Raw genomic sequence first — 27,232 nt, 5'->3', positions numbered from 1 at the left:
CGGGGCGAGGGGGCGAGCGGTGCGCGCAGCCCGCGCGGGACCCCTGGAGGCCGCTCGGTCCCCGGAGCCCCCCGAGCCCCCGGCGGGCGCAGGCGGCGGCCACCATGCCCCGCCGCGGCCCGCGAGCGCGCGCAGCATGCTGGTGAGGCGGCGGCGCGGGGCGCCCCGGCTGCGGTGGCTGCTCGCGGGGCTGGGCTGCGGGCTCCTGCTGCTCGGCCTGCTGCCCCCCGGCCCGCAGCCCCCGGCCCGCGCCGGCCCGGCCCCCGCGGGCAGCCCCGGCGCGGCCCCCGGCTACCGCCTGGACTTCGGGGGCGCCCACGAGTGGGCGCTGGAGGCCGAGGACGCGGCCGGCGAGGACGGGCCCGCGGGCGGCCTGCCCCCCTGGGTCGCGCTGCGCGAGGAGCAGCTGCTGGCGGCCGCGGCGCCGCCCCGGAGGGCCCCCAGCCGGGCCTGGAGGGCCGCGGGCTACCGGCTGCTCGGGCGCCGCGGGAGGCGGCGCGCGGGGCCCCCCACCGGGGCCTGGGGCGCCCCCGAAGACCGGCGGAGCCCGCCCGGCCTGCACCCCCGTGGCCTCGGCGCGCCCCGCGGGGGGCGGCACCCGCTGTAAGTAAGGCTCCCCCTCCCGCCCGGGGCCCGCCGGCGCGCACCTGCCGCACGCACACCTGCTGCGGTGTGCACCTGCGGAGGGGCACACCTGCCACACGCACACCTGCCGCGCGCACACCTGCCACTTGCACACCTGACGCGCGCACCTGCCACTCGCACACCTGCCACTCGCACACCTACAGCGCGCGCACCTGCCGCGCACGCACCTGCCACTCGCACACCTGCCGCGCGCGCACCTGCCGCGCGCGCACCTGCCGAGGTGCGCACCTGCGGCTCGCACACCTGCCACTTGCACACCTGCCGCGTGCGCACCTGCCGAGGTGCGCACCTGCCGCTCGCACACCTGCTGCACGCACACCTGCCCCTCGCACTCCTGCCGCGCGCACACCTGCCGAGGTGCGCACCTGCCGCGCGCACACCTACCACTCGCCCACCTGCCGCGCTCACACCTGCCACGCGCACACCTGCCGCGGTGCACACCTGCCGCGGTGCACACCTGCCACGCGCACACCTGCCACGCGCACACCTGCCGCGCGCCACGACGCACACCTGCCTCCTCTCCTTACAGACCTTAGGGCAGCGCTGCTCAGAGCGCGGTCCTGGGACCAGCTCCTGGGAAACGGGGAGAAATGCAGATTCTCAGGCCCAGCCTCAGCACTGCTGCAGCAGAAAGCCGGGTGGAGGCCACAGCCGGCACCGGAACCCCCCCGGCGACACCCCCGTCCCAGAGAACAGAGAGCGGAAGCCGCGCTGGCGCACCCCCTGCGGTGGGGGCTCTGGCCTCCTGCCCCCGGTTAAGGGGTCAAAGCGCTCCATCACCTAGAAGGGCAGGAGCAGGTGTTCCCCGAAGCACCGCCCCGTTCTCGCGCTCTGACGCCAGGAGCATTACGGTTGTCCTTGGTGTCTGCTTTTATTTTGGATCAAAATAACGACTCCAGCTCCCAAGTGTCTGGCTCTCACCAGGGGCCAGGCGTTCTCCCAGCTTTCCATGTCTGAACACCGAAAGCCCTTGCAACAACGTAGGATGTGCGCTAGGAGTATCGTATTACAGGCATGAAGACAAGGCACAGAGAGGTCGACTAATGTGCCCCAAATTGCACAGCCAGCAGGGCCGAGGCAGGGAGGTGCACCGGGTGGTCAAGCTCTGCCTCACCCCCCCGCCCTGTGCCACCTCCGGAGCAAGCTGGCTTCCCAGCCCACTGGACTGAGAGCTGGGATACTACCCATGGGGGGGGGGGGGCCGGGGCGTGTGGGCGCCATGCAGCTGCACCGTGTCTGGGGAGGGGGGCTCGTCTGTTCTCCCCCAGCCCCGGCAGCCTGGCAGGGGCGGGTCAGCGGCGTCCGGGGTCAGTGCCCAGGCCCCCTCCCAAGTCAGCGCCCTGCCTGGAGCCAGAGTCTGGGGAGGCGGATCCCCTCCAGCCCCCTGGGTGGAAGGGCCCGGGAGAGCCCAGCGGGGAGCAGATCGCCCCGCTCCTTGTCGGGGAGCAGATCACCCCGCTTCTTGGAGGGGTGCAGATCGCCCCGCTCCTTGTCGGGGAGCAGATCACCCCGCTTCTTGGAGGGGTGCAGATCGCCCCGCTCCTTGTCGGGGAGCAGATCACCCTGCTTCTTGTCGGGGAGCAGATCACCCCACTTCTTGGAGGGGAGCAGATCGCCCCGCTCCTTGGGGGGAGCAGAGCAGCCCACTCCTTGTCGGGGCGCAGATGACCCCGCTCCTTGGGGGTCAGCACTAGGGAGCTGACATTTAAGGAGGCGCTGGCCCTCGGGGTCACGCAGATGTAGGACCAGCCCCGGGCGCTAGCGCCTCCTTACAGGGTGTGCCCGCCACGCGGGGGGCCTCGGGCTTCGCCAGCTCTTTCCTAGGAGCCCCCGCCCTCCCCGACCCGGGCCACCCCTCGCAGTGCTGCGGGTCCCTCCACGCGGGCGCTCGTGCGTCGCCTCCCCGGCCCTGGCATGTTTACTTCTCTGCAGCACGTCCCGGCGCCCAGGCGGAAAGGCGCGACCGCGAGTGAATGAACGACGTTCACGATGAGGCCGTTCCACGCACTTCCCGCACCTCGGGCACGCACGGGCACGCCCGCTTGGCCAGTGAGAAGCGTCGCCTTGGAGAGGGTGTGCTGGGACCGTGTGTGTCCGCGTCGGGCGGCGTGTTGTGTCTTTGTGCGTGCGCTGTGTCGTGTGCGTGTGTGCGTGTGCGGCGTCTGTACTGTGCTGGTTTGCACTGGCTGTGGTGAACGCGTGTCACGCACGTGTGCAGCGTGCACAGTACATGTGTGTAGTGCCGCGCGTCTGGCGCATCGAGTTGTGTGTGGTATTTGGGTGCTGTGTGTGCGTGTTTGGGTCATGACTCGGCGATGTGCATGTGTTGATGGAGGCGAACACCGTGTGTGCTGTACCTACGGCGTGGCGTGCATGGGCCCGTTCTCGTGGTGCTGGTTTTGTGCGTTTTTGCGTGGTACGTGTGTATTTGTTATGAGTGTGCTGCTTGTGTGTGTGTGTTGTGTGAGTGTGTGTGCAGGTACAAGGGTGCTGTGTGCTGTGCATGGCGTGATGTCCATGGGCCGCACTGTGCTTGTGGTGTGTGGTGCCTTTGCAAGCATGCATGTGTGTGTGTGTCAGCGCTCCTGTGTGTGTGTGTGCTTCTCCGGGGCTGGGTCTTCCACGTACAGCGAGGGGACCTGCTCGTCCCTGTGTGCTGGGCATCCCCTCTGTCCACGCCCGGGGAGGGACCCACTCGTCCCTGTGTGCTGGGCGTCCCCTCTGTCCATGCACGGTGAGGGGACCCGCTCGTCCCTGTGTGCTGGGCGTCCCCTCTGTCCACGCCCGGGGAGGGACCCGCTCGTCCCTGTGTGCTGGGCGTCCCCTCTGTCCACACCCGGGGAGGGACCCACTCGTCCCTGTGTGCTGGGGCGTCCCCTCTGTCCACGCCCGGGGAGGGACCCGCTCGTCCCTGTGTGCTGGGCGTCCCCTCTGTCCACGCCCGGCGGGGGACCCGCTCGTCCCTGTGTGCTGGGCGTCACCTCTGTCCACGCCCAGCGGGGGACCCGCTCGTCCCTGTGTGCTGGGCGTCCCCTCTGTCCACGCGCGGTGGGGGACCTGCTCGTCCCTGTGTGCTGGGCGTCCCCTCTGTCCACGCCCGGGGAGGGACCCACTTGCCCCTGTGTGCTGGGCGTCCCCTCTGTCCACACCCGGGGAGGGACCCTCTCGTCCCTGTGTGCTGGGCGTCCCCTCTGTCCACGCCCGGGGAGGGACCCACTTGCCCCTGTGTGCTGGGGCGTCCCCGCTTGGCGCTGAAGTCCCGGGGCCGGCGGTGGCGTCGCCGCGTCTTGGGCTCATCTGGACCGCCAGCGCCCCCCGCAGACCTGAGGCCCAGGACCGCCCGGCCTGTCTGGAGGGAGGCGGCACCCCCTGCTGGCCTCAGGCTGGCGGCCGCTCGTGAGCACCGGCCCTGGCCCCAGGACCCCCGGCCCCCACTCAGGACCTCCCCAGGCTGCACCAGGGACCCCGGCAAAGCTGGGCGCGCCCCACACGCCCTCCAGGTGACAGGTCCTCATTTGCCCACCACGGCCAACATACAGCCCAAAAGCAACAGCCGTGCAGTGAGCGCCTACTGTGTATAGGGCCGGCACAGCTGCCCTTCCCCTCAGGGCCCAGGGAGCCCCAGAACCTCTGCCTCCTGCGGCAGCGCCCCACGTGGCGTCACCAGCACCCCACAATGCCACGCTCTGGGTCTCTTGCAAGGTCCCTTCATCTCTCTCTTTTTTTTTAAAAGATTTACTTTATTTATTCCTCTCCCCATCCCCCCGTTGTCCGCTCTGTGTCCACTCGCTGTGTGTTCTTCTGTGTCCACTTGCACCCTTGGTGGCACCGGGAATCTGTGTCTTTTTGTTGCGTCATCTTGCTGCGTCAGCTCTCCGGTGCGCAGCACCATTCCTGGGCAGGCTGCACTTTCTTTCGCGCTGGGCGGCTCTCCTTACGGGGCGCACTCCTTGCACGTGGGGCTCCCCTACGCGGGGACACCCCTGCATGGCAGGGCACTCCTTGCGCGCATCAGCACTGCGCATGGGCCAGCTCCACATGGGTCAGGGAGGCCCGGGGTTTGAACCCTGGACCCTCCATATGGAAGGCGGACGCCCTATCAGCTGAGCCACGTCTGCTCCCCGCCTCATCTCTTAGTAATTCAAGTCCTGCTGGCCCCAGTACTTCCTCCAAAACCCCCAAACTACCCCTGGCCTTTGCCTGTCCCCCTCGTCCAGGCCACGCTTCTGACCTTGAGAATTGTAGCCGGAGGTGACTTTGGAAAGTCACCAGTAATTCAGGGCCGCCACCCCACCCCACCTCAATTCAATATGGGAGAGGTCGAAAGCCACCTCTGGAAAGGAGAGGTAAAACGATGGTGAGCATTTATTGAGCACTTACTGTGTGCCAAGGGCCACGCTCAGTGGTTTCCCGTCGTTCAGTTGTCATGATGACGCGCTAAGGTGGATAATGTCGTCCTCTCCGTTTTATTCTATGAAAAACCGGAGGCACAGAAAAGGGCAGGCCCGTCGCAGCTTACCTGACCAGGTGTGTCTGCACGGCAGCCGCGCTCTCCACCACCGGGCTGTGTGCTCTCCGTCCACTGCATACCAGAGGTTTGAGGAGTCATTTGGGTTGACAGCACTTCCAGCTTCCTTCTCTCTCAAACGGGAGAGCTCCCAGGTTCACAAGGAGACAGGTAGAGGTTGCCATCCGGCACAGGTGGCTCTCAGGGGTCGGAACCCTCTGGGTGCCCTCCTCACAGGGCAAAGGAGGCACCGGGGGTCGAACCTGGGACCTCCCGTGTGGGAGGCAGGCGCTCAACCACCTGAGCCACATCCTCTCCCCTGTACCAACTCTTCCTGAGTGACTCTGTGCAAGTCCCTCAAGGAGGAGGCGGAGGCTCCCGGTGGGACGCCGTGCGGAGTTAGAAGCTGCAGGCTCCGTGCCCGCGCTAGAGGGAGACCTGACAAATACGCTGCCGCGTGGAAGAAGGGAGAAGCCGACGCAGGTCCGTCCAGTACAGGCCCCTGGGAAATGCGAAAGCCACACCCTTAGCCAGGGCGTGCTTTACAGGTGCCCTGGAGGGTGGGGTGGGACAAAAGTGAGGAAATACACGCGGGACAGGAAGAGAAGGGCTGCGATGGGCCCCGGGGACACTGGGCCACGGGCCCAGGAGTCACCCAGCCCCTCCAGCTGCGTCCGACAGCACCGGGCAGGGACGTCCTGCCGTTTGCCCTCGTGGCCACGGCCTCGACAGCTTCCCCAGGTCCCAGGCCTCTTTGTCCCGCAGCCGGTGTGGAGGCGACTGACCCCCAGATCAAAGAGGCTCCACGTGGAACCCAGCTTCACGCCCTCCGGTCAAGGGCGCGGCTCTCGACCTTGGCCGGGCTTTGACCCGGCTTCCGAACGCCCAGAGGATTTGCTGAAATCCCGGCCCCCCGCCTCCAGCCCTGCCGTTCTGACTCGGTGGGTCGGGGGCGCGGCCCGAGAACTTGCATTTCTAGCAAACTCCTAGGGGGTGCTGAGGCTGGCCCCCGGGGACCAGGCTTTGAGACGCGTTCTTTATGCCAGAGCAGCGCTTCGCAGACCTCAGGGGCATGGAGAGCCCCGGGGCCTCTTGTCAAACCGCAGCCCCTGGTTCAGTGGGTCGGGGGGGGTGGGCCCTGAGCTGGTCCACAGACCACCCTGTTAGCGAAATCACCGGCTCCTGAGACTGCGTGTGTGTCAGAGGCCTCTCTACTGCTTGTTGAAAATGCAGGTTCTCAGAACCCAGCCCTGGAGGCTTGGGTTTCCAGGACTGAATTGGAGCCCAATAATCAGAATTCTTAAACGCTGATGCCAGGCGGTTGGTGAAACCACTGGGATAGAATGCTGGTGGAGAGGCGGTAGAATTCTGGAAGGCTCCACGTAGGAGGGAGCACTGGAGTTAGGAAACATAGAAGAGAAGCCCTCGCAGCCCGGGGTTTTACGCTGAGACGTAAACGTAGGCTCTGCGTAGCCGGCTGAGCTAACTCAGGCTTGTGTGCTTGTTTGGCGCACGTTTCCTCGGCTTACGCGCTCACCGTGACTGGTCTCTCCATCACAGCAGACAACTGGGTGCAGATGGTAGAGCAGTGGACCTGGGATGGGATCCTGTGCCAAGTCTTTTTTTTATTTAGGTGCCAGGGCTGGGGCTTGAACGTGGGACCTCCCGTGTGGGAAGCCGGCGCTCAACCACTGAGCTATATCGCTGCCCTGAGTTGATTTTTTCATTTGTTTGCTTGTTGTTTGTTCTTAGGAGGCACCAAGGACATCCTTCTCAAGTCCGTAGGAATTTCTTTGAAAAACTAGTGCTAGATATGAAAACTGGTGAATTCGAATAAGGTCTGTGTCTGAGTTAACGGTAGCGATCAAGGTCAAATTCCAGGTTTTGGTAACGGGACAGTGATTATGAAGGATACTCTCTTTGGGGGTGCCGGGTGAAGGGCACACAGGAATTCTGTTCCATTTTTGCAAGTTCTTGTGAGTCTTTAACTATTCAAAAATAAGTCATAAATTGGAATGAAAGGAATGGGACTAGGGAAAGTGTTGCTTCCCCCCGAAGTCTTGGTGTGCCGGTTCTGTCGGTGACAATTCCGTTGCAGAACACACCTCCCATTTTACTTGGCTATCTGGACATGTATTTCTCTGCTTCTGACATCATTCTTAATTTAGTTTTGCTTTTATCTTATCATAAGTATTTCTTGTAGCTTTATTTGAAAAATGAGTGTATAAACCTGTCAACCAACTAGTTGGCACCGCTAGTTCACGAGATGTGGGTGTTTGCTTTTTTTTTTTTTTTTTGTAGTTTTTGTGTGTTTTTATTTTATTTTTTCTCTTATTTATTTTTTTAATGTGACATTAAAAAAAATGAGGTCCCCATATACCCCCCCACCCCCTCCCCCCTCTCCTCCCCCCATAGCAACATTCTCCTCCATCATCATGAGGCATTCACTGCACTTGGTGAGTACATCTCTGAGCACCGCTGCACCTCATGGTCAATGGTCCACACCATAGCCCACGCTCTCCCCCAGTCCCCCCAGTGGGCCATGGGAGGACACACAATGTCCAGCATCTGTCCCTGCAGCACCACCCAGGACAACTCCAAGTCCCAAAAACACCCCCACACCACATCTCTTCCTCCCATTCCCCATCCCAGCAGCCACAATGGCCACTTTCTCCACACCAGTGCCACATTTTCTTCGATTACTAGTCTCAGTAGTTCATGGGTTTGTTTTACCCTTACCTGGAAGTGCTTTCCTCGCTCTGTTCTCCTCATCTGGGCTGGACCCCACCCCTGAGGCACACACAGGCCCTTCACCCGAGTTCTCAGCCTTGGTTAAGGCTGGCACCAGGCGAGGGGACCCCAGGGGAGGCCAGCAGGGTGGCCGCCGTTTCAGTGGCATCTCCCCAGCCTTGGGCCCGGTGGACACCATTTCAGGTGGCCTCTCCCCAGCCTTAGGTCCACGAGGTGGACACCGATTCAGGTGGCATCTCTTCAGCCTTGGGCCCACCAGGTGGACACCATTTCCAGTGGCATCTCCTTCAGCCTTCGGCCACACCGAAGTTGGCCATTGCCAACTGGCCATCGAGTCCCTGCAGTGTCACCAACAGAGATGCCTTCTTTTTTCTTTTTCTTTTTTTAGGAGGTACCAGGGATTGAACCCAGGACCTCATGCATGGAAAGCAGACGCTCAACCACTGAGCTACACCCCCTCCCAAGATGCCTTCTTTGGGGTGTGGGAAGACCGGAGTCCTTGGAACGACCCCCACTCAGATACAAACATTCCCGAGAAGGGCTGCGCTTAAGCAGCCGCCCCCAGGAGAGAAACGCCCTTCGTGGACAAGTGTGAGCCTCATGCCACGTGGCCACGTGTGCACCAGTCGTGCTTCTAGTTCATCCCACCGCAGGCCCTCCCGAACTCTCCGCAGACCCTGAGCAAAGCAGATCCTGAGCGTCCTCTTCACCTGGGGCTGGGGGAGACCCTCAGGCGGGCTCCTGCAGGGGGAGGACACCCACTCCCACGTGTCCGGCCACGGGCCTGCAAAGTGCGGGGAAAGGGCACGATGGCCGTGAAGCCATCGGGTCCATCTCTCCGAGTCTCGGTGTCCTCATTTGTCAAGCGGGAGTGAGAGAGCCCAGCCCACAGGCTTATTACGGGATGAGCACGCAGTAGGGCGTGTAAGGGCCCAGCCCGGCGCCTGGCACGTGGTGGGCACTCACCCGTGTTCCAGCCTGTGCCTTCTCCAACGACAACAACAGCAACAGTAATAATAATGACAGCGGACGTTTCTTACGTGCCTGGTGCTGCCTTAGGTCGTAGAGGTGCAAAATGAGCAGAGTAGGGTCCCTGCTCTAGGAGAGGCGATAATTGGGGTTCTCGGGGTACTTCCTATGGACCACGTCCCCACAGCAGCCCCCTGGAAGCGGTAATGCCGCCGTCGTTCCCCTTTTACAGGTGAGGCCGCGCACCTGCTGAGAAGGGGGCCCGCCGCTCCATCGCCCGGGGGTGGGGGGCGTGGGGTCAACTCCGTGAGGGGGTCCTCGGCAGCGGGGGGGTCTGGGGCCACGGCTCGCGCGGCCGAGGGGTGTGGCGGGTGCTCTTCCGGTGTGGAAATTGGGAGGCGAGCCGGGGGGGAGCGCTGCGGGGAGGGGACACGGGGGCCCGCGCCCACGGCCCTGCCTCCGTCACCGCAGGTGTGAGCGGCAGCCGCCCGGGGACTTGCCCACGGCCAGGTTCAGCCTCTGCGCGCGCGACGAGGCGCGGGCCGCGCTGCCCGGGACCCTGCGCAGCGTCCTGGCCACGGCGCCCGGGGCGCTCCTGAAGGAGCTCATCGTCGTGGACGACCAAGGCTGGCGAGGTGGGTCCCGGGCACTCCAGGCCTGCAAGGGGGGCTGGCCGGGGGTCCCCGCGACAAAGACCCGGGTCTGGGGCCCGTGTTGGGCCGGCTTCCCCCGAGCAGACCCCAGGTGAGGCGTCAGGTGCGAGCGGCTCACGAGGAGGCCTGCGAGGAGCGGGGGCGCAGGGCAGGAGGGGAGGGTCCCCCGGCCTCACCCCACGGGCACCTGCCGCCCGATCAGCCCCTTCCCAAGACACGTAGAGCCACGGGGTGGCCGCGCTGCACCTGCTTGCTTCGTCCTTAGCGCGTTCACCGTTAAACCCCTGCGGTTTGGCCCGCCCCGCTCACTTTCCAGATGAGGAAACTGAGGCCCGGGGAGAACGACCGGGAGAGCTAAGTCGCAGCGAGAGCAGCAGAGCTGGGCAGGTGCAGCCGTGACTGCCTCTGCCGGCCGGTGACCCTGCTAGGGCCCGGGGACAGGAGGCCGAGAAGCCCCTGCCAGGCCTGGGTTCCCGGGCTGCGGCGCGCATCGCCGTCACCGCGAGGCTTCAGATATGGATCGCTGGGAGCCACCGGACTTCGGGCTCAGCAGCCTGGGAATCTGCGTTTCTGGCACGCTTCCAGGTGAAGCTGATGCTTCTGGCCGGGGACCACACGTGGAGAGCCACAGCCCTGGCCTGTGGCCCACGGCCTGAAGCCCACCTTTCTGGCCCAACTGAAAGACCCCCGTCCCGTCTCGTGGGAAGATCCGCGGCTCCGGGGCGAAGCTGGGCGCCTGCCTGGGCCTGAAGCACTCGGGAAGGACCGAAGACGGGGGCCGGCGCCCTCGCGAGCCCTCACGGGGTTGCTCGGGGCAGGCTCGGGGCATGCTGGACCCGGGGGCCCTCCTGGGCGCCCACCTGTGCTCTCCCCACCGGCGCCCACCTGTGTGTCACTGTCCCCTCGGGAGGCAGAGCTGGGCCCCTGGGGAAGTGGGCCTAAGGCCGCGCCCTCCCCGCCGGCCGTCCTGGGCTGGCTCCTGCCCAGCAGCCCCCCGGGACCCACTGACCCTGGCTTCGAGCCTCGCTGCTGCAGCCCCCGGGCACCCCTGCCGGTGCTCACCGCGACAGGCCCGCCCTGAGAGCTACGGGGCCTCTGAGCCCCGCTTTACAAAGGAGGAGAACCTCGAGCCTAAAGACGCAGCCAGCTGTCCCACACTGCCCTGGTGCGGCCATGGCAGTGCAGCCCAGTGGGTGGTGCGGGGGCAGCTGGCCGTGCTTCAGGCGCCTCTGCTGTTAGCTTGGGTAACACCCACGTGGAATCGTGGAGTCGGAAGTCATGCCCAGCTCACGACAGGCCCCTCGTAAACGGAGCCATCGGTATCGCTGCTTTCCAGGAGGAAGTGGCCGAAGGGCACACCAGCCCCTGGGCGGTCCACGCTACATGCTCCAGACGAGAGCGCTTCCAGCCGGCTTCGAAACTCCCCGACAATGCCCAATCCAGGACCACCTGGGAGCTCGTCCTCAGTCTCTTCTGGACCTCGTTTGCCAGAATTAAATCATAATAACACTAACAGGGCCATAGCCGAGCAGGGCCTCCCGAGGTAACGTCTTCTGGGGCGTCCGTGAGCGATTGCGATCATCTGCACAGCGGCCTAGCCAAACACCAGAGAACGATTTTCCTACGTTACGGGAAGCAAAGCTCCTTCTCTCCACTGAGCCACGCTTGGCCTGTGGTTTTTGGCCTCATGTTCACAATGGGGCTCCTCGACCTCCGGGCATCACATCCGCATTCCAGGCATGAAAAGGGCAGAGGTCAGCCAAGTTTGTCCCTTGAAGGAAAAAAACCAGTCAAGCAATCGTTTTCCTCCAATACTCTCACGCAGGAAGTTCCCCCCGGAGTTGGGCCACGGGGCCACCTTCGCGGCAGAGGGGCCTCTGGAGGGTGATTGAATCTGTCCTGAACAAAATCAAGGTTGTGCCAGGAAGGCAGAAGGTGAGCGGAGCCAGTCTGCCGCCGCCGGGGGTCATGACCCCGAGCCTGTGTCCCTTGACCTCTGGCTTGGGTTGGAGCCCGAGATGGGGATTCCTGGGCTAGCCATGGGGTGCCCCGGGGGGCCTGGCGGGTGAGTGGGGAGCGGGGAGCAGAGGCGTCCAGCCGCAGCCGGCGCCGGGGGCTCCTGGGTGCCCTGCGCCGCAGAGCATGTCCAGCCCGAGGCCAGGAGCAGGGGTCAGCCTTGACCCCTCCCTGGCCTTCAGGAGAGGTGGCTGCAGGGACTGGGGCGCAGCGTCCAGGGAGGCGCGGGGGCAGCTGGCGCAGCCGCTGGGAAGGGCCCGAGCAGCGCCAGCCGCTGCCCAGGGAGGACGAGCGCCCATTCCTGCAGGTGAACCCCCCGGTTTTCATGGCACCGTCCCTCCTGGTTCCTTCTGGGGAGAAGCCCACCCATCCCGACCTGGGAGAAACGGGGACCTGGGTGCTCGGGCCCTCGTGCTCTGCGGGTTTCCCGAGGTCACGGCGGACGGTGACCCCGGACACGGCGTCCGGGGACCGCGCTGACCGCGGCCCTGTCGCTTCCAGGACGGCTCGGGTCCGCTCTCGGCGCCCACGTGGCCGGGCTGCGGGGCATCAAGCTGCTCCAGAGCACCCGGAGGCTGGACGCCGTCGGGGGCCGCCTGCTGGGCGCTGCCCGGGCCACGGGGGACGGGCTGGTCTTCGTGGACGCCCCCTGCAAGTGCCACCCGGGCTGGCTGGAGCCGCTCCTCGGCAGGATAGCTGGAGACAGGTACCTGGCGGGGTCTGCGGCGTGCGGCGGGGCCAGCCCGGGAAGGGCCGTCGAGCGCGGCCGCGCCTTCGGGTTTTCAGATATTTGGGCCTTTTAGAAAAACGAGACCAGGGAGGGAGAGGTGGAAGGGAGATTAGGGTCCATCGACCTTATTTTATAGGGAAAGAAGTGGGTTCCGAGAGCAGCTCCTGTGAAGCTGGGACTGCCCCTGGGGAGGGCAGCTGGCACCACGGCTGGCACCGTGGGTGGGGGGAACCAGCGGCTTTAATCAGGCTGAGAGAAGCCCCTGAGCTTCTAGGCTGTAGGTGAGTCATCCCTAAAGGGGACGCGTTAGACTGGGAGTGGCTGGGATGCCACCGTGCTGGAGGAAAACGGCGCTCACTGGGACACGGAGACTGACTGAGCACAGGCAGAAAATGTATTTATTGGGAAGTGCTCCCAACGGAGGGGGTCTGAAGAACAGACTTCAGCCCGCCCCTGGAAGGGAGGGACTTGAATTTATACAGAACTTTCCTAGGCGGGGAAAGGATAGTTGGTGGCAGGGGTGGAGGGACCAAGTGAGGGGCAGGGGCCAATGGGAAGCTCTTAGAGGTGGAACTTCCCCTGATAGTGACTGGGTTAGGGAGTGATGGTTCTTGGAATGCTGCAGGAGCAGAGGTTTCTTTGCTCTGTAGGGATTTTATCTCTGTTATGCAGGTAGGGAAGGTCTCCATTTCCCTTTACTTCCGTCTCTACGTGGTTTTTTTGTTCAACCTGTGGGAAAGTGCCTTGCTTTTAGGCATGTAGGCTGATGGGGATGGGGTGAGCCTTTCCCCAGCGCATATCAGGGGAAACTGAGCCACAGCTTGTTAGTTATTGCAGGCCTCTAACACCCCGAAAGCCAGCCCTCTTTGAGTCTCTGGTTTGCATCTGGGGCCTCTCATTTCTCACCAAGGCCAGCCTCTGGGAATGGTGTGAATTTGGGGAGCGCTGCCTTCCACATGCCACAGCCCCACATCTTGGAGATTTCCTTGACGTGTCTGTGTTCTTCCTCCCCATCCTGCCATCATTCCCTGGTCCCGCTTCCTTGCCCCACTCGGCCGGGTCCTGTCAGCCACTTCCCCCAGCCCGAACGCCCCACTCAGGAGAGCCAAGGGCTGTGGCCGGCCTACATGGCCCTTAGCGTGCAGTAGGTCCAACACACAGTAGGTGCTCAGGGAGCGAGCGACAGCCAGGACCGACACTAGACCCGAGCCTGGGGACTTCCATCATGCCCTCCTACGTGTGGCACACTGTTCTATTTTGTAGCTCGAGGTGAGCACGTGTGAGGAAACAAATCCCTGGGGCACACCGGGTGGCGCCTCAGAGCTGACACCTGCCAGAGGAGGTCCCAGCAACATGACGTCGAAGGCTGGTGGCCCAGCGCTGCCGTGTCAGTAAAGAAGGACAGGCAGCACTCTGGGATGACGAGGCCAACTGCTCAGGCCCTGCTCCAGGACACGGGTGACTGTCCCCTCTGGGCACGCATCTCAGGAGCAGTGGAGACGTGCCTGAATTCAGGACGAGAAACTGTAGATGAAAACGCACAGGCCCACGGGGCTGCGACATGGAGTTCAGGGTCTTAGGCTCGTCCCTGCCGAGTGGCCCTCCACTTGCATCCTGCTGTGGGGACAGCCTCTCGGGTCACCTGGGCCACTGCTGACCTCCCCGTTGGAGAAAGACAGTCCTCTGTGGCAGGCGCCACGGCAGCCATGCTGTGCCCTGGCGTCTTCTCCACAGCCATGGGGAACCAGGAGTCGGCGTTCTCGGGCCTCAGGCATGCTGACCAGTCCACTCTCGTCTGCACACACGCCTCAAAGCCAGGCAGCGAGGGGCAGAGGGCAGAGGATGGCCGAGGACAGAGTTGGGGGCCCCAGGAGGTCTGACCGCGGCCCGTGCCCTTTGGGCTGTGCGTGTCGTAAGAGCCAGGGCAGTGGGTCCAGGAAATGTTCGGTCAGCCCTGGCCTGCCCGGTGGCGTGGCGCGTGCCAAAGCAGGAGCAAGGGCCCCTGTCCCCGCAGCGCAGCTGGCTCCGTTTTCACAGACCTGGAGGGTCTCACTCAGGGTGAAGGAGGAGGCCTGGGAAACCCCAGTGTCTCAGCTGCCAAGAAAGCGGGGCGCCCCGAGGGCCTCCTGTGCCAAGAGGCCAGGAACCCTGGTTTTCTAACCCCTGCGTCCTTCCCTTCTCCCCACCCAAGCTTAACCCGTAGCCTCTCCTCTCTTTCAGTATCTCTCTCTCATCACTTTCCCTGTATATATCACTTTCTCTCCATCACTTTCTGTCTCTACCACTTTCTATCGTTTTTTCTATCACTTTCTCTCTCTCTATCCCTTTCTATCAGTTTCTCTCCTTCTCTCTCTCCCTCCCTCCATCACTTTCTCTCTCCCTCTCTCTCTCCCTCCCCCTTTCTCTCCCTTTCCCTCCCTCTCTCTCCCTCTTTCTCTCCCTCTCCCTCTCTCCCCCCTCCCACTCCCTCTCTCTCCCTTTCTCTCTCCCTCTTTCTCTCTTTCCCTCTCTCTCTCCCTCCCTCCCTCTATCACTTTCTCCCTCCCTCTCCCTCCCTCTCTCCCCCTCTCCCTCTCTCTCCCCCTTTCCCCCTCTCCCCTTCCCTCTCTCTCCCTCTCTCCCTCTCTCTCCCTCTCTCCCTTTCTCTTCCTCTCTCTCTCCCTCCCTCTATCACTTTCTCTCCCTCTCCCCCCCCCACTCTCTCTCTTTCACATACACACACACACACACACATGGCCTCCGCGTTCCCCCACAGCCTTTCCTCCACCCCTCTCCTCCCTCACGGCTTCTGGATGCCCCGTTCCCCTGGGCCCGCTGTCCATCTGAAGGAAAGCCGCCCCTCCGCTCCTGAGCCTCCTGTCTCTTCACCTAAGCAGCACCTGCGGGCGCAGGCCCGGGAAGGCCACTCTGCGCTCAGCCTTCCCCCGGGGCTGGCCAGGTCTCCCCATGCTACAGGGACCTCAGAGGCCCCTGGCCCGCTCCTGAGAGCCCCCCTGGAGAGAGGAGAGGGCCCAGAGCCCCAGAAACTCACAGCCAGAGACCCCCGTCACCAGGCGGACGCCCTGGCCAGGAAGCAACAAGGGCGTCCGTGACAGGGCGAGGACGGGGGTGGGCCGTGGACGAAGCCACCGCCCGCTGCTTCACCTCCTGACCTCCCCAGGGTCCCTGGAGAGCCCAGGGCCTGTCACCAGCCCTGAGCCGCCCCGTCCCCCGAAGGCCCCCACCAGGCACGCGTGTGTGCGCAGTGCGTATGGGAGTGGGGGGTGGGGGGCTTGCTGGAGCAGGAGGTCCACGCAGGCTCCACCCCCTCCCCACCTGGAGGGGAGCTGGTGCAGAATACCAGAAATGGGTTGGTTTTTATAGAGGGTATTTATTTGGGGCAGGAGCTTACAGATACCAGGCCATGAAGCATAATTTACTTCCCTCACCAAAGTCTACTTGGAGCAAGATGGCGGCCGACGTCTGCCAGGGTTCAGGCTTCCTGGGTTCCTCTCTTCCAGGGTCTTGCTCCTCTCTGGGTTCAAGGTTCCTTTCTTCCCAGGGCTTGCTTCTTCCTGGCTTCAGGGTCCTCTCTTCCTGGGGCTGGCTCCTCTTCCTCTGTGGGCTGACTTCCCAGGGCTCCAGCTTAAGGCTTCAGCATCAAACGCCAACATCAAAACCCCAACGTCAGAAAACCTTCCCCTCATCTCTGTCCCTTGCCATGCCTTTTATCTGTGAGTCCCCACCCCTTGGTGCCCTAATCCTAACTCAGTCATGCCCAGGTACAGGTCAGATGACAAGCATAATCCAGTATTTCTTTCTGGAATTCATCAATTATATCGAACTGCTGCATAGCCATCAGCTCCGCAGAGCTGGGGGATCCGCCCCTGGCCTGGCTGAGCAAAGCCCCCCCAGGAGGACCCTGGGGCCACCCAAGTGGTAGGAGAAAGGCCACAGCTTTCGCCTCTCAGGGGCGCTGCTTCCCACAAACCCCGAGGATGTGAATGCACTTCCCAAATAACAAATGTATCGAGGAGACAGAGGACTATCCAGGGCCAGGAGAAATGAAGCTGGATGAGATAAACTAGGGCTAAGTCTTCATCGTGCTGAGAGCTCTGCTGGGCAGGTTGAAACTAGGTGGCATCTGAATACCTGGGCAGCGTTGGCGGCTGGCCTCACGCATTTTAGTTCAGTCTCGGTCGGTAGCTCGTTTGCGTTGTCACGGTAGCTCATTTACCATTGTCACTTGGCCTCCTGGAGCTTCGAGAGGCTTAGAAAGGAGCCGTCTTGTATTTGTTGGAGAGTTAAAACTCAATTCCAAGTGCAAGGTGGGGGGGAGAAGCAGATACTTCTAGCCCCTTCCAAGTCAAGGGGGATGGCTTGGCTATTTGGCTTTAAGGGAATTCTAAGAACATCAGACACAGCCGTAAGCACAAAAGCACAAAGCAAACCAGAAGGTCTTTTTTCTTATTATTAATCATCCTTTTTGAGTCTCTAGATTGAGGTTATTCACTAACTCAGTCCTGATGAGGCCGCCAAGGTCCGTGGGAAGGAAAACCCAGGCAGAAAAGCAGAAAGCAAAGCCAAAAACCTTCTCACTTCTTTCACTGGCGTTTAATCCAGAATATGCTCAAGAGGCTGATGGCTCATCGCTATGTGCCCTGTTGAAAAAGAGGAAAACCAAGACTTCAGAAAGGAAAAGATGGTATTGAGAATCAGGGGTAGCACATTTCTAGAAGTGACCTTTACACGAGACTCCAAACTTCCAGCGAGAAGACAAATATGACCAATTTTAGAGTTTTCATTTTCTGATTTAAAAAAAAAAAAAAAGGAATGTACACCTTTCTCAGGAAGGACACAGTACAAAATTCTGGGACAAACTGATCGCTTGAATGCAATTTCCTTTCTTGTCCTGTTACGGGCAGCGAAGATGGCCCAGACTTAAGGTGATTCTTTGGAATTTGTTCGCATGCCTTCCCTGACTATTGATTCTGAAATTCCACAAAATGCTCTCCCCACCGCCAAATCCATCCATCTGCCGGGTCCATCCCAGAGTAAGTGGAGGTGTTCTCAGTTTCCCAGGCCCACGCGGGGCGCCCAAGAATAGCAGAGACCCCGGGGGTCAGGTCTCCTTGATTCCGGAGGGAACGGTGCAGAAGGGCTGGGAAGATGGATCAGGGTCATCTGAAACGCAGACCTCATGAGTCCTGACGCCGGCCGGTCATGTGAGGCCACAGGGGGAGGCAGATGCTCGAGTCCTGGGACCCCTCTGCGTGGCCTGAGCTCGCGCCAGCCCCGGCTGTCCCCAAGATGGACTGTGCAGAGGTGAGCATCCCTCGGGGTGTAACACAGCGCAGCGGGCGGCTCTCCTTCCGGGAATCCTGCTTTTCTTAGGCAGGACTTCCAGCCACCTCTGAGTCCAGCCTAATCCATTCCAAGCACAGAGCTTAAGAGCAGCTGTCCTGAGAGGCCAGAAAAACTATAACTGAGATACTAGCCAGGCGGGTGGGCAGCAGGTAACCCAAGTGGGCGCCTGTTTAGCTAAAAGATGATGATCCCAGCCTCTACCAATCCCCCACATCATCCTCTCCGAGGTCCTCACCGAGATCTGCAGATACGGTTTCCAGGAGAGGCCGTGCCTGAGCGACTGAACCTCAGCTTAGCACTTTGGTGGGCTGTCCAGGCCACGGCCACGGCCACATTCGGCACATCAGGGCCACTTCCCGGCGTTGACAGTCCTGATTCCTCAGCCAGTAAAGCGTGTGTTTGTTAGTTTGCTGTTAGAGACGTCGTGGATTTACAGAACAGTCACACATCAAATACAGGATCCCCACATACCATCCTATTTTCTTTTTTTTTTTTTAAAGATTTATTTATTTATTATTTATTTCTCTCCCCTTCCCCCCCACCCTTGTTGTCTGTTCTCTGTGTCTATTTGCTGCGTCTTCTTCTTTGTCTGCTTCTGTTGTTGTCAGCAGCATGGGAATCTGTGTTTCTTTTTGTTGTGTCATCTTGCTGTGTCAGCTCTCCATGTGTGCGGTGCCATTCCTGGGCAGGTGCACTTTCTTTTGCGCTGGGTGGCTCTCCTTACGGGGCGCACTCCTTGCGCATGGGGCTCCCCTACACGGGGACACCCCTGCGTGGCACGGCACTCCTTGCGCGCATCAGCACTGCGCATGGGCCAGCTCCACACGGGTCAAGGAGGCCCGGGGTTTGAACTGCAGACCTCCCATGTGGTAGACGGACGCCCTAACCACTGGGCCAAGTCCACCTCCCCTCACTTGTTTTGATTTCATGATTTCAAGGACATCCCTGCTTCCGTGAAATTGTCCAAACACCTGCCTTGACTTTAAGTTTAGAGAGGTAGAAACTGCTCTAACCTAAGGATTTCTATGCTCTGCGTTCTTTCTCAACCTTGGCCCCAGCTCTGGCGTGGATTTTTGAGACACAGATATTCTGGCTGCCCAAAAGGCGAGGGGGACGTTTCCTGCCTTGGGGACGGCCGGTCTCTGGCTTGCTCCTCCTCCAGCCACGGCTGTTGGGAAGGGGACGTCCAAAGCAGGGGCTCCCTCATCTGAGCTCAATCGGGGGCCGGGGGGCCGGCAGTCTGTCTCCTCGCCGAGAACGGAGACGTGAGCGGGGCTCGCACGAAGGAGTGTTTCCATTTTGACGGCCAAGGCCAACCCCGGAGAGGACCTGGGGAGAGCTGTTGTTGTTCTTTCCAGCCCCCTCCTTAGCGCAATGTCCAGGGTTATGGCCACGCTGGTGAGGAGGGTTCTTTGTATCTCATCGATGTAGCCCTTAAAAAAGCAACAAACACGTTAATTTATACTAAAGTGTTAAGGACTTACCTTGGTGTCCATCCCAAGGAGAGGAGATCAAGGATGCTTTAGTGGAGGAAACGTGTCACTTAGAGAGGAAGGAAGTCCACCGGCGTTCCCCGCCTCACTGCACGCACGTCGATTTCAGGGCTCGTTTCCTTCCCTCCTGCCTCTCACCTCGGTTCTGTATGTCAGCCTGGGTGCCAGGCTCCACCCTTGGGCGGAGGCCATGGCCTTCCCGGCCCGAGGTTCGAGGGCCCCTGGGAAGGGCCACGTCGCCCAGCAGGCGGCCGCGCGCTCTCCTGCTCGCCCTGCAGTTCCTCCTGCAGCAGGCCCGGCCCGCTCTGCCCCTGCCCGCTCCCGGCGGGGCCTCCCCTCTGCCGCAGCCCTGGGGAGGGGTGTCTCGGCCTCTTCCTGGTTCCCCTCTGGTGCCCATCTCTGCCTGTCCCACCGCAGGCCGCAAGGCCCGACTGCGCGGACCGCCTGCGGCTGCGGCGGCTGCTGGGGTGCCGGCCCTTCCACTGGTTCCTGGCCAACATGTACCCGGAGCTGCACCCGGCCGAGCGTGGGCCCATGTCCTCCGGAAAGGCAAGGCGCACTGGGCAGTCCAGGGGCCCTCCAGCCCCTCGCTGCGCTGACCCTGGCCCCCGGCAGGGGCTCAGGCCAGCACGTCAGGCGACCCTGGGTGGGGAGGAGGCAGCGGCGCCTGCGGGGGCTCCTTGCGTGGACCTGGGGGCTCACGGGGTGCCGTCTGCTTTCTGCTCCACAGCCCTGGACTCGGCCTCTGCGCAGCCTGCCCAGCGGAGGACAGCGCCCTGGGCGGGCCCGTGACGCTGGCTCCCTGCCGAGACGGCCGCCAGCTGCAGGTGGGTGCTGGCCTTGTCGGGTGGGGCTGCGGGGGGGGGGCACCGCCCTTTGGGGCATCTCCTTGCAGCAGCCCATGTCCCTTGATGGCCCACAGCCCCCCATCTTCCTGCCCACGCCGCCCCGAAGGTCAGCATGGGCCCCGTCATCAGAGAAGCAGTGCGTCATGGTTAGAAGGAGATGCAGAGGCTGTCAGCTAAGCCTGTCGTGTTTTTATTCTAATTATCTTTTTTTTAAAAGACTCATAGAGCACACAAAATGTTACATTAAAAAATATGAGGTCCCCATATCCCCCACCCCGTCACCCCACTCCTCCCACATCAACAGCCTCTTTCATCATCGTGGCCCATTCATTGCATTTGGTGACTACATCTTGGAGCACTGCTGCACCCGTGGATTATAGTTTACATTGTAGTTCACACTCTCCCCCAGTCCATCCAATGGGTTATGGCAGGATAGATAATGTCCAGCATCTGTCGTGCAATATCACTCAGGGCAATTCCAAGTCCTGAAAATGCCCCCACATCACACTTCTTCCCTCTCCCTGCCCTCAGCAACTCCCGCGGCCACTGTCTCCACATCAATGATACGGTTTCTTCCATTGCTAGAGTCACAATAATTCTATAGTAGAATACCAGTTTAAAAAATTTATGATATTTTTTCATTTTTTTAATACCCCAATTTATTTTACTTTAATTTAGTTTTTCTACATTATTATGTATTCTGTTTCTAATCTTTAAACACATCACTGCTATTTCATTTTCCTACTGATTGAATCTGGCACTATATCAGGCTTCGTTGTTGAAGACGTTTTGGACCACAGAGGGGTTCAGCTAGGGCAGGGGAGGAGCAGGGATGTGGGGTGTCACTGCTGGGGGAGGCATGGGTGGGAGGGACTTCTCCAGAGCATGCATACAGGGTATAACGTTATAACCTCGTCGTCTGACACACAAGGAAGCCGAGGCTTAGAGGGCGCCTGGCCCCGGGGCACAGACTCAGACGTCTTGGGGTTTCAGGCAGGACGTGAGCCGGGCAAGCTGCGTGACTCGAGGAGCACAAGCCGCATCTCAAATGACAGCCGACCCACCGCCGGCAGGTGGTTTTGTCTTGTACGGAAATGAGCCCCGTAATACAGGATCATCTGGAAAGCTTCCTATTTAAATTTACGAACTAGAAGCGGACGTGAAAGGAAACGCATGTGCAGGCCAGTTTCCACCAGGGCACCCCTTGGGAAGCCCTGGACCAGCCTTGATCACCAGCCCCCTAGAAGCAGAGGCTGGACCTGTGGGTCCCCAGAGGGAGAGGGGGCTGGGGGCACGGAGGCGCTGGGGAGCGAGGGGACGCCGCAGGCTCCCCACCTGCAGTCGTGCCCTCCACCCAACGCGGACTCCAGTTCTCTGGCGCCGAGTCCCCAGTCGATGTGGGTGGCCTTCAGGCACGAAGTGGGGACCTGGGGTGCCAACGCGTCATCCCAGAGGGGTGACTTCAGGGTACTGCAGCAGCCGGGGCGCGCGCGTGCGCAGTCAGAGCTGGCCTTGGAGCATGCGGGCCTCTAGTGCACCGGCGACCGTGTGTCGCTGCACCTGCCAGAGGACAGCTGGCGAGAGACGCAGCCGCTGGCGCCGGCGTCCAGGTCGTTCTCTTCTCTCTGCTGTTTGATTTGTGCGGTTCCTTTGGCCCCGAGGAAGCACAAAGGAGGGCACAGAGCACAAGCCCCGGGAGCACAGGCTGTGCTGTGTATTTTTTCTTCTCTTCAAAATTTTCACGACGGGGGTCACTGGCCCAGCAGGTGGAAGCCTCCCTTGGCGCTGGCAGGGGTTGGCGCCCACTTCTAGTCACAACCTGGGAGATGATCTGGAAGGCAAGCCTGCCCCCGACGCTCCTCCTCGCAGCCTGAGAGGGAAAGGAGCCTTTGGGTTAGGCTGTCCTACCCCAGACACCCCGATTACAGAGAGGTGACCAAGGACAGCTCCTGAAGATGGGGCCAGGTGAGCAGGGACACTGGAAGAGAAACGACCAAGGACAGCTCCTGAAGAGGGGGCCAGGTGAGCCAGGAAGCTGGACGAGAAACAACCAAGGACAGCTCCTGAAGAGGGGGCCAGGTGAGCCAGGAAGCTGGACGAGAAAGAGCCTCTCCCAGCAGGTCCAAGGTGCAGGCCTGGGGACAAGCTGGCGAGCTCTGGAAGAAACACAGGAAAGGGGGGCCCCAGGGCTCGTTTGGCCCCTTTTAGCTTCGGGCTTTGCCTGCCTTCCACAACAAGCCGACAGGCATTCACATTTGGCGCGCAGGGCGTGAGGACGCAGACAGAAATTGCTACGTGAGGAAACGGCACGATGCAGTGAGAACGCCCAAGAAAAAGGGAACTGGGAAAATCTACCCACTGCCACATGGGAATGAGAAGGAAGCTTGTCCGTTTCTCTGTGAGCTTTGAAAAGGAAAAAGTATTCTCCTTGAAAAACGTTTCATCATAAGCATGCATCTGACGTGCGTGTAGGTCCAGTTTCATGCTACGTGGTGCGGGGATCCTTGAGCAGGACACGGCCGCTTCATTTGTGGCTCCAGGTTCAAGATGAAAATGTGGCGCCTTCTCGTTCAGCCGTTATTAAGACTTTCAAGAGAGTGGCAGCAGAACGTTATACTAAGTGTATTGAGCTCTCCTAAGCACGAGGCCCCAGCAGCTGCACGCGAAGCTGGCCCTGTCTCCAAGTCACAGATTAATAGAGAAATTAGTACCAGGCTGCGCCCAGCAGAGCTGGACACTAGATGGCTTTGTCGGGACGTGTCCTCCTGCCCTGCCACTTAGGCGTCCCACAGCTAAAGGCCCCTGCCGATGTTCTCACAACCCAAGAGTACCAAACACCAGAGGAAGAATCAACAGACACAACAAATAAGAAAATTAGTTTGGGGGGTGCCCATCTCCCCAGAACAGGATCAGCCTGCGCTTCAGAGAAGCTCCTCATCTGTCCTTCCAACAGTAACTCCCAAAACACACAGGAATCTTGATGGCCTCGCCTGTGACACGTGCAATGGAGTAATGGTGGAACATGCTGGAACATTTGACCAAGAGTGCAGGGGCAGCTGGCACGTGGGCTTTCAAAGGCCAGAGCTGGCCTGGCAGCAGGCGGGCAGACTTGACCCAGGATAGGTCACGCATCCGAGGCTTGCCCCGGGCCTCAGCCCTGCGGTGGCCTCCTCCCCTCGCCTCCGACTTTGGAGAGGCGCTCAGAAGGTCTCCCTCCAGCTGCGCTAACAGCGTGTGCTCTCTCCCAGCTCCTGCAGCATGCCAGCAGGAAGGAGATCCACTGTGGTGGCCCGCAGCGCCTCTGCTTCAACGTCCGGCGAGAGCAGGTGGTTCTCCAGAGCTGTACCTGGGCAGGCCCAGCCTTGCATCAGCAGCACTGGGACCTGCAGGAGGTGAGCGGGTCTGGAAGGGCGCGGCAGTACCACCGGCTCCAGGTCTGCCCTGCACCCCAGGCTCTTCCCGCCCAGGGGTCCCCTCGTGAGCTAGGGGGCTCTGCGCTAAGGCCAGATGACCTTCCACTGGGCCACCAGCTCTTGGAACATGCCGATGTGCCACGTCCCTTAGAACTCTGGCCTGCGTTGTGGCGGAGAGAGAAGGGATGAAGGGCGGGTCCTTTCTGAAGTTCATTAGCTCGAGGCAACGGTAGGACCCTGGAGCACGTGGTAGAAGCCGTGACGTGGTTCAGGAGCCGGGGAAGACCCCTCCCCATTAAAGACAGAGATAGAAGGAGTAGAAATCTAAACTCACCACTGTCTTCCTTATGATTTAAGTTCCACGGGGAGCATTTCCTCCCTTTAGGAAGACTTTGATTTCTACGACTGGGAGAGAAGCTCTAGGTCCCTCCCGGGGGTTACGCATCATAGAGCGGACACTGTGGGGGTCTCAGTGGGAAGGAGAGCGAAAGGGTCCCAGACAGAAGATTGGGGAGGGAATGTAGGAAGATGACAGCCTCAGCAGAGTGTCTATGGGCAGCTTTTTTTCCTACTTTGAATTCTTTCTGAAATGAGTTAGGGTATAAATATGAAAAAAAAAATACCTACATTAAATTTTTTTTCAACTTCTCCTGGGGACAGTGACCTAACTGATAACTTGCACTGAACTCCCAGCACTCAGTTAAGAAACTCTCTGAGAGCTTTGATGACAAGAGCCTACTCGTGCTCAGAGGAGCCCTGGAAGCCAAGTGAAGATCCAAAGGGCCACATGAAGCAAGTCAGGAGAATAAGACCGGAGTTAGAAACTGAGCTTAAAAATAAGTAAGAGGGAAGCAGACTTGGCCCAGTGGTTAGGGCGTCCGTCTACCACATGGGAGGTCCGCAGTTCAAACCCCGGGCCTCCTTGACCCGCGTGGAGCTGGCCCATGCGCAGTGCTGATGCACGCAAGGAGTGCCGTGCCATGCAGGGGTGTCCCCCGCATAGGGGAGCCCCACGTGCAAGGAGTGCTCCCATAAGGAGAGCCACCCAGCACGAAAGAAAGTGCAGCCTGCCCAGGAATGGTGCCACACACACGGAGAGCTGACACAACAAGATGACGCAACAAAAGGAAACACAGATTCCCGTGCCGCTGACAACAACAGAAGCGGAAAAAAGGAAAACATGCAGCAAACAGACACAAAGAACAGACAACTGGGGTGGGGAAGGGAAGGCAAGGGGAGAGAAATAAATAAATAAATCTTTTAAAAAATAAATAAGAGGTTAGTACGATGCACCCAGCCCATTTCAGGCACCTGACAAGAAGACTTCAGGGTGGCAGTGTCAGCTTTCTAGGTAAGGCGGTCTAGCTCTTCTAAAGCAACCCCGTGTTCTGTAAGAAGGGGGTGGTGAGACCTGGTGGGCCTGAGCAGGGAGCAGCCATAGACGCTCCAGTAAGCTTGTCCTTGAGGCCTTGCTCTATGTTCAGTCTGGTGGCAGCGGGACTAAACTGCAGGAATTACAGAGGGCAGAGCTGTTGGACACTTTTGAAAGAAGACATTGCAAAACCCTTTTGAAAGCACAAGTACAGTGCTAACAACAAGGGTCACAAGTACAATGTGAAGACTGAACGTGCCCTACATGCTGGCACTTAGCAAACCAGAACTCTCTAAGAAATGGGGAATTTATACAACCACAATAAAGATAATTAGATTACTCATCCCAAGACTCTAAATGACATCTAAATTTGGGGGCTACTTAAACTACCAAAATACCAGAGTTCTTTACTAAGCCAGTTATACTACCTGTATTATTCTCTCAATCATTAGCACAGATCTTAGCAATATCCTTCTTTGCTGACTGTTTGCGGGGACTGAGTCTCTTTTTTTTTTTCCACCCCAGGATGGAATGATTGTCCACTTCCTTTCTGGGAAATGCATGGAAGCTGTGGTGCAGGGAAACAATAAAGATATATACTTGCGCCAGTGTGATGGAAAACCCAGCCAGCTGTGGCGATTTGACCAAGTCAACGCTGTGGATGAACGATGAAAGCCAGAGTCAGAAGAAAAGAGATTTCTGGCATGGCAGGTCAGCCCCAAGGGAACTCAAGGAACGTGTATATTTCAAGCAGTAGACCTGTTTTTGTTTATGTTCTTGGTGATAGGAAAGAAGAAAGTTTCATGAAAGAATATAAAGTCTCTCCTCACACTTTATTTCATAGGTGGCGGGCTGTTGAAAAAGCAAGGAAAAAGAAAAGAAGGATTCCTTGTTTTATTGTCTTCGCCACTGGGAGATGATCATCACGGGGTACGGAAGTTGCCTTGTGTTTTCTCCACTGAGCATTTACCAATGTTTTCACTCTTCTGCTTCTGCCTGAACATTTCTAGCAGCACCTCCAGGAGATATAAATTCAAAGGCTTCGCTTGTTGGTCTTCAGATGGCCTTGCCTTGGATTGTCCGTTTGGTCAATCATGAAAATGAGAGTGTGAACAGGCTTATTAGCACAAATTTCACGCTCATTGGTTGAACCATAGAGCAGAAGAAGAAAGGACAGGACTGGGAAGAAGATGGAAGAGACCGTTGGCCCAACTACCCAACTCAGTCTAGAAGCTGAAGGGGCGGCAGACCTGGCACGAGACATTTTCATGGTCACAAGAGTTTCCTCAGAACTTTCTACCTCTGTGCGCCTTATCCTAACCCTCCTCTGGTTTGGTCACCGTCACCAGGTCCCCTTACGATGTCTTTCTCTTTAATCCTCACTGGTGGAAGGATCAGCCCACACCTAGCACGTCCAGTGACAGAGGCGATGACACGTGAGAGTCGACTGCTGCCCCGTGACAGGGCTTGCCTCGACCGGGTCAGAAACAGTGACCTTCGCCAAGGAGCCAACCTCCCTGGTAGGGAGAAGCGAAATCCCCAGGGGTGTCAATGTCCATGAGGGAGTGAGGGGCCACCCCTGAGACCGTAGGTGCTGCCTGCACCCCCAAACGTGCCCACAGCTCAACAGTCACAAGAGTGGGGTCCCAGCGAGAACAGCGCCAGCGCGCCTGAGGGCTGACCGGCCCTCCTGGGGTGGCCCTGCCTGCCTCGTTCAGCCCTAAGCTGCTGAGTAGGGCTGGTTCTGCAACCAAGAAGACACCACTCGTGCCCACTGCCCCCGGGTGGCGTCCCCTCCCCACACGGTTAGCTTAGAGACCCCCTCAGCAATGCCCAGCTCCTCCGGGCTCTCTCGGGACACTCTACGCTTCAGGTGAGAAAACCAGGTAGGAAGTGGGCTCTTAAACCCTCTCCATCCTCTTGATAGATCTATTCCTTTTCCACCTGTGTGTGCCAATGGCCTGATGCTTGTCCTCCTTTAGACTAAATTCTAGACCCCTGCTGTCCAGTACAGTAGCCACCAGCCACGTGTGGCTGTGACAATTTAAATTCATTAAAATTATAGAAAATGAAAAACTCAGTTCCTTGGTTGCTCTGGGCTCATGCAAAGGGCTCAGCAGCCAGGCAAGGCTAGTGGCTACCCCACTGGAGAGCCCAGAGAGCAAGCATTTCCATCGTCATGAGCGGCTGGTGTCCAGCAATAGAACTGGACAGAGCTGCTAAGGCTACTTGGCTCCTGCAGAGAAGAGATCCAGGCCACCGTCTCCCTGCTTCAGACCTGTCTATATCGGAAACAAATCCCCACAACCTCCTCAGGCTGAGAGGAAGCTACAGATTCTCAGAGGACAGCCTGGTATTAATGGTTAAAGAACAAAAATGAAACCAGACCTCTATTTCTTTAAAAGAACTTTATTATTGGCACGGTGGGTGTTTGAAGTTGCTGGGATAAATTAATATAATTAAATAAAAGGCTGAATTCACTTGTGTAA

At 59.7% G+C, this 27,232-nt stretch overlaps 1 protein-coding gene and 1 non-coding gene across 2 annotated transcripts; one reads left to right on the top strand and one right to left on the bottom strand.

The window, feature by feature from the left end:
• Positions 1-27,232, top strand: GALNT15 (polypeptide N-acetylgalactosaminyltransferase 15). Its single transcript, XM_071212847.1, has 8 exons — positions 1-603; positions 9,344-9,507; positions 12,043-12,335; positions 19,165-19,658; positions 19,832-19,937; positions 23,207-23,350; positions 25,269-25,454; positions 25,588-27,232. Exons 1-7 carry the CDS (start codon positions 137-139, stop codon positions 25,413-25,415), a joined length of 1,815 nt encoding a protein of 604 aa, XP_071068948.1. The 5' UTR covers positions 1-136; the 3' UTR covers positions 25,416-25,454; positions 25,588-27,232.
• Positions 8,290-8,361, bottom strand: TRNAG-UCC (transfer RNA glycine (anticodon UCC)). The gene has a single exon. It is a non-coding gene; the product is annotated as a tRNA-Gly (tRNA).

Source organism: Dasypus novemcinctus, chromosome 31, assembly GCF_030445035.2.
Source record: "Dasypus novemcinctus isolate mDasNov1 chromosome 31, mDasNov1.1.hap2, whole genome shotgun sequence".
Classification (NCBI taxonomy): Eukaryota; Metazoa; Chordata; class Mammalia; order Cingulata; family Dasypodidae; genus Dasypus; species Dasypus novemcinctus.
This window is presented reverse-complemented; position numbering and strand designations above follow the sequence as displayed.